The 9,634-nt window shown below is 44.4% G+C and overlaps 1 protein-coding gene across 3 annotated transcripts; it reads right to left on the minus strand.

Moving 5' to 3' along the window:
- Positions 1 to 5,417: 5,417 nt before the first annotated feature.
- On the minus strand, positions 5,418 to 9,625 carry LOC121673064 (doublesex- and mab-3-related transcription factor 2-like). Of its 3 annotated transcripts, XM_042046104.1 has the most exons (5): positions 9,439 to 9,625; positions 8,495 to 8,863; positions 8,303 to 8,405; positions 6,671 to 6,729; positions 5,418 to 6,013 (listed from the first exon to the last, which is right to left on the minus strand). In XM_042046104.1, the coding sequence occupies exons 2-5, from the start codon at positions 8,843 to 8,845 to the stop codon at positions 5,672 to 5,674; spliced, it is 855 nt and encodes a 284-aa protein (XP_041902038.1). In that variant the 5' UTR covers positions 8,846 to 8,863; positions 9,439 to 9,625; the 3' UTR covers positions 5,418 to 5,671. The 3 variants fall into 3 exon arrangements, with proteins under 3 accessions (XP_041902038.1, XP_041902037.1, XP_041902039.1); XM_042046103.1 differs by having other exon boundaries at positions 5,418 to 6,729; XM_042046105.1 differs by lacking the exons at positions 5,418 to 6,013; positions 6,671 to 6,729 and adding an exon at positions 7,191 to 7,463.
- Positions 9,626 to 9,634: the final 9 nt, after the last annotated feature.

Raw genomic sequence — 9,634 nt, forward strand, 5'->3', positions numbered from 1 at the left:
CGTCTTCTGTCTGACTTTTTAAAGTGGAGATTGTCTGACTCATGAAGGAGGTTCTGTGGGTAGATGAAAACCAGGAAGGGTGTAATGGGTGCCACTATTAGCTCCTGAGACACAAATACAGAAACTGTATCACACATGGCAGTAGTTCAACCTACCTGTTTCCTGCCCAACTGAATTGACAAGGAATGAGTGAAAAATCTAGTAACTAGTTTAAGCCCAGACTTGACCAAATGCAGTAAGGTATAGATGCAGAGGCTGTCAGCCAGACAATGTGACTGTAAAATGTAGCCTTCCTAAAACCTTTGTATCTCTTCTGAAATTATTTCTAGATTCCATCTTGTATGGATAAGTGCATATCTTACTGGGCTCCTGTTACTGTACATATCAGTAGGCTTGCCTGTGCAGTTTTTTGCTTTTTCTTAGGTGGAAATTATTATTTTTAAAAATGGGGGAAGGGCCATTGCCCTTTTCCAATGTATTTTTTCATTCTTTCAGTTCTTCCAACATCATATCTCAACATAACTGAATGTGAGGAACCACTCCTTTTTTTTCTGTTGGTCACTGTGGAAGTTTTGTTTATTAATTGGTTCCTGTCTCTCCAGTCACACTGACATTCCTGTCACTGGTTTCCACCTGCCCACACATGCTTCCCCAGCAGCCCTTCTTGCATAAGCCACGGTTTGTCCAGGTTTCAATGCAAGCAAACAAAAAATGGCTGATCACTACTATCTGAGTTAAAGGAGGCATTACGAGTACTTTATTCTGTTCAGCTAGCAGAAATTCAAGCAGAAACTCAGTGATACAGTGAATCTCATACATTATGGGCAATGATTCCTGGTGCCAGCTTTCACATCAAGGTCAGCTGAATGGAAAGTGTTTGGTAAAGAAAGTGAAAGGCTTGGTCATGCAAACAAGCTGTCAAATTAAAATGAGAACATACCTCCCTGTTTTACACCTAAAATAAAGAAATTGAGACAGTGTCAAATTTTCTGATTCCAGAAAAATAACACCTGGGATCTGGTTAATGTTAAAGCTCCAGAGCTGTTAACTATACAAGGAAGTCCTTCACAGCTGGCCAAAAAGTGACTTGCTTTTATGACCCCAAGGAGATGAGGAACTCCGACTGCAAAACTCGGAGAAGTCTTTGTCAGAGCAGAAGGACAAGCAGACAGCACAGGGCTATCTCATTCTCAGGACAGAATGCAAAGGCATTTTGGGTCTTGACACCAGCTGAGTGACTTGTGTCTGCTTATCCAGTAATCTTGCCTTGATCTTTTCAAGCCCAGCATCTCGACTTGCTGCTTCAAAGACATCTAAGACAAAGGACAATTTTAAGGCAGACTTTGTGTAAGGTATCAGTGCATGTGCAGTTACCTCTGAGAAGCCAATTCCTGGGAGAAAGCTGGCAACCCACCCTACCAAGCAGGGACTCTCCCCCGACTTTCCACAGCCCCCATTGCAATTTTCCTGCGCTCGGTTTTCACGAGGGACAAGCACTGTCACTGCAGCAGCTGTCAGTTTTCTACCTCTTCTCCTGCCCAAGCACTACAGAAAGCTGTTGCTTTGCCTTTACCTCCCGAGGGCAGCCTAAGATCTGCACCACCAACACTGAGGCTAAGTGCTTTCCTTGCCAAGGAAGGGTAATCTCATCCACTTTCAGGAGCCCACTTCCAAAATTTGGAGTCAAGCTCCAGAACTGATTATGTTCAAGGATTGCTCTCACACAAAAGGTGCCAGGGCAGAAGGAGGCAGCTTTCCCCTGGGCCAGGGGAGTAAGGCCAGGCACTGCCTGGGGTGCTATTAATTCTGAATTCCTCTATTTGTCTGCATTTATACACCTCTATGCACCTGTAAAAATGTTTGTCTCAGCATGTATATGGAGGGCTCATACTTCCAACAAGTAGTTGGTTGTCTCTGACTATGCCATCACCCAGGCATGCTATTTTGCAGACCTAATGAATAATTGTTTTTCATACTACTTTCCACAGCTGTTTTGTGCTCCACAGCTAGCAGAGGTTCTCGGCCTCCTGTCCAAACCCCAAATGTTGAACTTCCCAAGAGGCATGTTCTACCATCACATGAAAAAAGCTGTGAAGTAGAAGTCAGAAGGGGAGGAAAAGAGAAATACAACCTGACACCCATAACTACAGCACAAATGTGAGTCTTGTACACTGTATAGGAGATACAGACATCCATACACCGCAAAAATGCCACAGAAATTGTATTTAAGAAGTAGAGAACATAGGGGAGCATAAGATACTTTAACGCTGACTAACTGCCAGCAAGACATTGGCTTGCAGTAAGTGCTAGACAATTTCAGGGCAATGTCTGCTCCTCCTTTCCATGATTTTGCACAGCTGCACCAGCAGATGTGGACAATTGGCTACTTCTGCTCTAGAGAAGCCTATGGCTTAAGGAGTGCTGCATAACCACTGTAAAACTTTGTGAGGAAAATCACATACTGTCTGGGTACATGCTATCTTGCTCAACTACTAATCATCCTCCCTGTGAGTAACAGACTTTATACAAACTTTTAATAAACAGAAGGAAAAAAAAACATCAGGATGCAACAAGCTTTCAGGATGAAAGAGAAGTAGGGCCCAGGGTCTATGAAAGAAAAGGAAACTAAGTACAGGGTGATGTAATGGAACTGAAGCAAGACATTAGCAAGTAACTGTAAGAAACAGTAGCCAAATGCTGACTCTAACTTGTTTGTTGTAGAAGCAAACAGTTCGTCCAAGTGTCACCTCAATTTTTTTCAAATAGTAAGAGAAATGTCACTCCTCTGTTGATGACTGGAATTCGAGTAAAAAATCTGGGGCATACATATATTATATATAACAGTGTGTTGTCCTGGGTTTGCCTGGGGATAGAGTTTTCTTCTCAGTAGCTGGTACAGTGCTCCATTTTGATTTTAGTATGAGAATAATGTTGACAACACACCAATGTTTTAGTTTTTGCTCAGTAGTTCTTCCCCAAAATCAAGGACTTTTCAGTGTCTCTCATGCTCTGGCATTGAGCAGATGCACCAGAATCCATGAGGGTGCATGGCTGGACAACTGACCCAAACTGCCAAAGGGCCATTCCACACCACAGAATGTTGTGCCCAGTGGCTGATTTTTGCTGGGGAACGGACTGGGCATTGGTCAGTGGGTGGTAAGCAATTGTATTGTGCATCACCCATCCCTCTTCAGTTTTATCCCTCTCTCCTTTTCATTACTATGACATTACAATTACTACAGAGTAGTTGTTGTTGTTATTATGTTTTCTTTTGTTTCAATAATTAAACTGTTCTTATCTCAACCCATGAGATTTACGGGTTTTTTTCTGACTCTCCTCTCCACTGCGGAGAGGGTGGGTGAGAGAGCGAGCAGCTGCCTGGTACGTATTTGCAGCTGGGGTTAAAACATGACATGCGTGTGTGTATACATAAATATCAATATATACATATATATACAAATTCTCAGTATATGTTCAGAATTTGAATTTTTTCAGTTCAATTTTTTCTTAAAAAGGTCAGGAGCTACCAGTCTTTCAGAGGGCTTTAGTTTTCTAGTCTTTTTTATCAAGGGATGAATAAAGACAAGTGATTGCCTGGAAAAATATTTCAGATGTAAAATTGAACAATTTTAGATGCACACACTGTCAGGAAAACAAAAAATATTTATGTGGCACTAATTCCAGTATCTGATATTGGTTCAGTATATAGATTGTTGAACTTTCTTTCATCTGTGATCCTAGTTTATACCAGCAGCTCAAAAAACAAAACAAATCATATTTTTAATAACAAAGGAAGCCCTGCTTAAGTAAAACTCGCTTTTTAACACTTAGTGTTCAATGAAGCCAAAGAAGGAAACAGTGGTGAAAGCAAGCAAATATGAATTATGAAGAATTTCTCTCCATTTATTCCCAGTAAAAGCCGCTTAATTTGGTCTGACTGCTAAACAGATTAAAAAGCAGATTCAGCTCAAGCAAGTTAAAACTCCCTCTAATGGCAACTGGATAAAGGACAAACTTTGAAAAAATGGAAAGCATCTCACTATATTTGAAACCTATTTTTCACTAAGAAAATGTTGGTATGAATTCTTTTGAAAAGTGAAACTTTAGCCAGTGCCCAAGAGTCTTTTAAATTACAAGTTTTTTTACATTCCTGACATAAAATTTTTATGTGCTTTCTAAGATGTGTTACACAAAAATTTACACGTTATGTAAAATGTGCTTTCTCCAACCTGTCTATTGCTTTAACAAAATGGCTTAGAAAAGCGCTCAGGACAGATGACTCCTCCCAAACACAAAAATGGTCCTTGTATTCTGCAACACCATTCGCAACAGAAACTCTTGGAGAGATTACTTAGTTACAGAATCTGGAATTCACAGGCAAAATAAGTATTTAACCTGTGCAGGGAGTGTAATAAAATTAGAAAAAATTACACTCTGCCCACAAATACCAAACAGAAATTGTCCCTAGAAAACCAAGAACAAACATCAGCTCCTTTCAATTGGATGAGCACTGTGTGCAGGATTAAAATATTAAGGAAAGTAACCAAGGGATTACCTGTTAGCGCTAGATGTGCTAGCAGCAAAATATAGGGAAAAACTTACAAAGTCACTAATTTAGAAAGCTTCAAGTTCTGTCCTAATGAAATCTAGCAACACCTTTTCCTATAACCCTGAGGCCATTTCAATTCTCAGATAAATTCTATTGGACATTCTCTTTTATTTCTATCTTTATTTTCTACATGGGAAATACAGACATATATTAAAAAACTGAGAGATTATTATTTGATTTCTCATAAGCAGTGATGGTTCTGTGCATCATTTTTATAGCCTGAAGGTCATTTCAATTACTAAAGAACAAGAATCTCAGGCTCTTGCTGGTCAAAAGTGAAATGTTCTCAGAAGGGAAGTATTCAAGGGGGTAGAAATTCAAAGTAAAGTGAACTGAAAATTTAAAAAATTTTTAAAACTCATTCTAAAAAGCAGACTTTTTATTCAAAAATTGAACTTCAAAAAATGCTGACTTTTCATTCAAAAGCACACTAGAGCCATTCCCCTCAAAACCAATCCAGTAACTCTCCTGCTTTAGCAACAGAAGCTTTTATAGAGGTGTGGAATAGACTAGTCTTTTATGCTAGCATGCACTCCCCCCTCAAAATAAGAAAGGCATATGGAATCTAATCCAAACCTCACTTAAGTAAATAAAGACTCTTGTGAACTCACACTAGCCTACATGCACTCTTGTTACCTCTTCTCAAAGTTACTGGAGGTTCAAAGGAGAAATGACTGCTTACCCCAGCAACTTAAATAGTAAGTACAGTTATAATGGCAGATAGAATAAAAACTGTATTTTGAAAGCAAGGCATACTTGCCTGCAAGATGATAGAGACAAGAGAGAGATCAGTCTGTGCTTGTAAGTAAACTCATTTTATTGAATGGTTTGAAGTGCTGCTTAAAATAACAACACTTTACAGTCTGCACATGCAGTTTCAATTTAAAAAAATTAGATTTGTTTTTCAGAAAACATGCATAGTTATGTACATCACTTTGAAACAAAAGAAAGCATTACCATTTATTGCAGAAATTCCTCTTTTAAAATCTTTTAAGATATAAGGCAAGCAGGAGCAATTCTGCAGAAAGCAAAGCTTAGAAACTCTCTACTCTGGAAGTTTATTCATTCAGAGACATTAGTAACTGCAGAAGAAGGTCGTTTAAGGATGGATTCAACTGAAAATGACAGTGGCTCGGTTGTTGAAAATTTTGTTGTGGCCTGTTTGACCCCAAAGAAGTCTTTTGCACATTTGTCTGCAGTAAACTTGTATTTTTGGTTCTCTTTAACAGCACACTCTCTGTATTTCTTAGAAGCATCTTCAAAAGTCTCCTTCACAAATGACATTCTTAACTCTGCTGTTGGAGTGTCAGGAAATGTCTGATGGAACAGTGTCTGAAATGCACTGTACTTCAGTGGTGGAGCGGGTTTGGTACTGTTTTTGCTGATCTTGCTTAATGCCTGTTCCTGAGGAGACAGAGAACCCTTATCAGAAATTTGGGAGAAAGTCCTTTTTGGAGGAGAGAAAGCTGACCTCTCACGAGCTTCCTGGTGAAGGCACAGTATCTCATTACGTGACTGCTGAATGTCTCGTGTGTGAGTCAGAACAAATGAATTTTCCAGTTTTGGAGGCATGATGTCATGCTCAGTGTTTGGACAGTCCTGACTTTGTGAGACCTTGGCATCCCAACCTGCCCCAGGTTTGAGAGCTTGTACAGCAGTAGCATTTAACAGGCATTGCTGGTAGAGGAGAGCATCGTTAATGGGGCCACATTTTGGCCACACTAAGAACCTAGAAGACAGGGGATACTGCCTGTAGGTAGTAGCTACACTGACATTCGAAGAAATTAGTTCCATGTTGCTAGGTCCTGAATACTGCATCGTTAGATCAAGGCAGGTTGGTAAAAAATTGGAAAATTCCTTGTTTGGATTATCAATTTGAGAAGTGTTGAAGGCTGTTTTATATGAATTGTATTCAGCTCCACGCACCATACAGTTAGGGAGAAAAAGGGCAGCTGCTTGTGTAGCTTCCATCATCTCTCTCTCTTTATACTCTCTCTCTAGCATTATGTTCTCCAACTCTTTATCAGCAAAAGCCCGTCTCTTTCTCATCCTGTCACTTACAGGAGGTGGCAAGGGTGAATTCCCTCCCAGGTAAGAGTCTGTTGGAATAGGACGGTAACCTAAAACAACAAAGCAGTATTAGGAATGAAGCCACTTAAGAAAAACATTAAAGCTGTGTTTGTACAACAGCTCCATGAGCCAGTCCCGCCAAGCACTGTGCACTTGCCACAGACCCTGGTCACCATCAGCTCCTACAGAAGTCACCATGACACAGAGGCTTAGCAATCAGGCACATTCAGTTCCTTGGTGTAGATAAGCAAGCCCTGCTTTTTTGACGTGTAGTATCCCTCAAAGCTAGCTGATTTGTAACTTTTTAAAAAGCAGTTCCAAACAAACAGATCGAAGAGGGAGGGGGGGGAAAAAAAAAAAGACAAAGCCCCGCTGTATATTATGACTGATATTCCATCATGAGGCTTAAGGAGAGAGATAACCATTCACTTTTAACACACATACAAAGCATTCAAATATTTTATTTCTTCTGAACTAGAACTTCAATAAAACAGAAATTCAGTTTCCAGTGTATTCAATTACCAAACTTCTTGGTTTAATTTAATATAACAGATAAGGTCCAATCCTGTTTGCTCTACCCAGACAAGCAATTCCATTGACTTAATGGAACTATTTACAGGAGTCCGGAGAACAGGATTTTACCTGTTTTCACCCCCATTCCTCTCAAAAAGGTTTCCCCTTTTCCAATGAAGATACCTATATCTACAGCTGGTGTCTTTTCTATTTTCTAAAGATGAATCACTATGTACACACTGCTAGAGATGGTAGAATATCCCAAGGAGAACTAGGAGAAAAGAAAAAGACAGTTAAGATAAATTAGAGGAAAGAATACAGAAGAGTTTTCAGAAGAGTGAACTGTAGATGTAAATTAGAGGTTTCTAAAAGGACCAAATATTAACAGAGCTTGCATAGGCAAAGAAAAGAGCTTTCTATTTCAGAAAAAAAAAAAAAAAAACCTGAATTGAGAAGTACAATGATTTATAGGGATATGGTTTGGAAAGTAATTAAAGCAGACATAGGAATAAATACGTGCACAGTCCCAAAAGGGTATGGGGAAAGAAATACACCCTTTCACTAAAATACCGATATTTAAAATGTCATTCTTCCACAGTAAATATTTTTGACAGTAAAAAAATTAAGCACCCGATTATGCAGCTCTTACTATTGATAATGTTGCAAACGGTACTGCTGCGTTAGGCGTTCAGATTAAAAGAAAAATGAATCAATTTACTCCTTTGCTGACAAAAATACCCGCGAATAAATTACCCTGCACTGCAAAACACTGCTGGGCAGCCATGTAAAAAGACTGCCAGCTTGTAACAGTAACACTCAAATTTCAAACTACCGTTGCTAGCATTTCAGGCATTATTTTGGGCGGAGGGGGCACGGAACTGAAATTCTGCCACATCGATTCGAAGGGCAGGAGCCTCCGTCTCCCGGCGCTGGCAGCGGGCCGCGCTTTAATGCCTATTTCGGGAAAGGACGCTGCGTTTCACGCGCGTTCCCGAGCCGACGCGCCTCGGGCGGGAGGTGTGGGTCCTCCTGCGGCGAAGCGGAGTTTCCCCGCTGCCAGCGCCGCTGCGGGGCCGAAGGCAGCCGTGGAGGGGCAGGGGATGCTCTTACCTTCCAGGATGCTCTTGGCCAAGAGGCTGGGCGTTCGGACGTGCCTCTGGTAGACGGCTTTGCGCTCCAGAGTTGCCTGCTTCCCCGTCAGCCCCTTCTTGTCCTAAGAGACCGATCGAATGGCGCCGTCAGACCGGGGCCGCCCGTCCCGTCCCGTCCCTCCGTGTCGCGCCGCCTCCCGTCCCCCCTCACCTCGGTGGCCTGTTGCCGTCGGAGCGCCACCTGGGCGGCCATGACGCGCTGCCGCTCCACCACCAGCAGGCAATTGGCGCACTGGCAGTCGCGCCAGCGGCAGAACCGCTTGTGTCCCTTCAGGCACGACACCACGCCGTGGTTGCGGCACCGGGCGCACTTGGGCGTGCGGCTCAGCTTCCGCGGTTCGCCCCGACGCGGAGCCGCCGCCGCCGCCTCCTCGCCTTCCTCCTCCTCCTCTTCCTCCTCCGGGCCGGTGCTGCCGCGCGGCGCGCCGGGTGCCTCGTCCGGCTCCCCTTCCAGGCTCTCCACGTCGATCTCCCAGTCGGCGGCGGCGCGTTCCTCAGCCATGGCTCCTCGGCGGCGCAGCTGCAAGAGAGGGGTCAGGCCTCCCGCCCCCGCGGCGGAACGGCAGCCAGAGGACGCCCGGCTTCCGAGGTGCCCGCCTGCAGCCCCGCCGAGATGCGCCCCCGTCGGGAAGTCACGGCAGAGCCCGCCTGGGATGTCGTCTTCCCCCTTACCGTCAGCTCGGGTCTCTTGCGCACGACCCACGCGGGGCCCAGTTTAGCCACGATGGACACCTCACCCCCTCCCTCCCGCCCCGGCTTGCGGGGAACTGTGATCGCCCGCCGCAGGCAGCAGCGCGTCTCCTGCAGCGAAGGATGCGGGAGGAACCGTCCCAGGGCAATGCCCCGGGCTGCAGCGCTACGAGTCTGTCAGGTCTTCACAGGGTCCTGCTTATACAGGATCCCGAGAACCCTGCCAGCTGCGTTCAAACTTGGGAGACAGGCAGAGGACAGCTGGACTTCACACATCGCCGCTGTCCGCTCCAGCAACCAAGGGCAGTATGAGCTCCGAGAGCTCTCTGCGGAAGCTGCATCTTCAGACCCTCACCTGCTCTCCCACACGACCTCCCCGTCCTTGCTCCTGCACACTGCACTTACCAAAGGCAGGTGGTGCAGGAAGCAGGCAGCCCCCACCTCCCCGCAGTTCGCAAGGCGCCGCTGCCCCAGACCGGCCGGAGACAAGGAAGTCCCGATCCCCGTACCTGGGGCTGACAGGCTCCCCGACAGCCGGGACGCTGCGCCGTCGGGGGGCTGGCTGCGTGGCGGGGCGGCCGTGCGGTGCGCGGCTGTGGGT

This window comes from Corvus kubaryi, unplaced genomic scaffold (genome assembly GCF_017639235.1).
Source record: "Corvus kubaryi isolate FWS band 111438036 unplaced genomic scaffold, C.kubaryi_AGA036_p1.0 65151, whole genome shotgun sequence".
Lineage (NCBI taxonomy): Eukaryota > Metazoa > Chordata > Aves > Passeriformes > Corvidae > Corvus > Corvus kubaryi.

Coding starts and splice junctions, on each gene's coding strand:
- LOC121673064 (XM_042046103.1), bottom strand. CDS start 8,845: ATGGCTGAGGAACGCGCCGCCGCCGACTGGGAGATCGACGTGGAGAGC. Junction 8,406..8,494: donor GACGGCAACAGGCCACCGAG/GTGAGGGGGGAC, acceptor TCGGTCTCTTAG/GACAAGAAGGGGCTGACGGG. Junction 6,730..8,302: donor GGCCAAGAGCATCCTGGAAG/GTAAGAGCATCC, acceptor TTGTTGTTTTAG/GTTACCGTCCTATTCCAACA.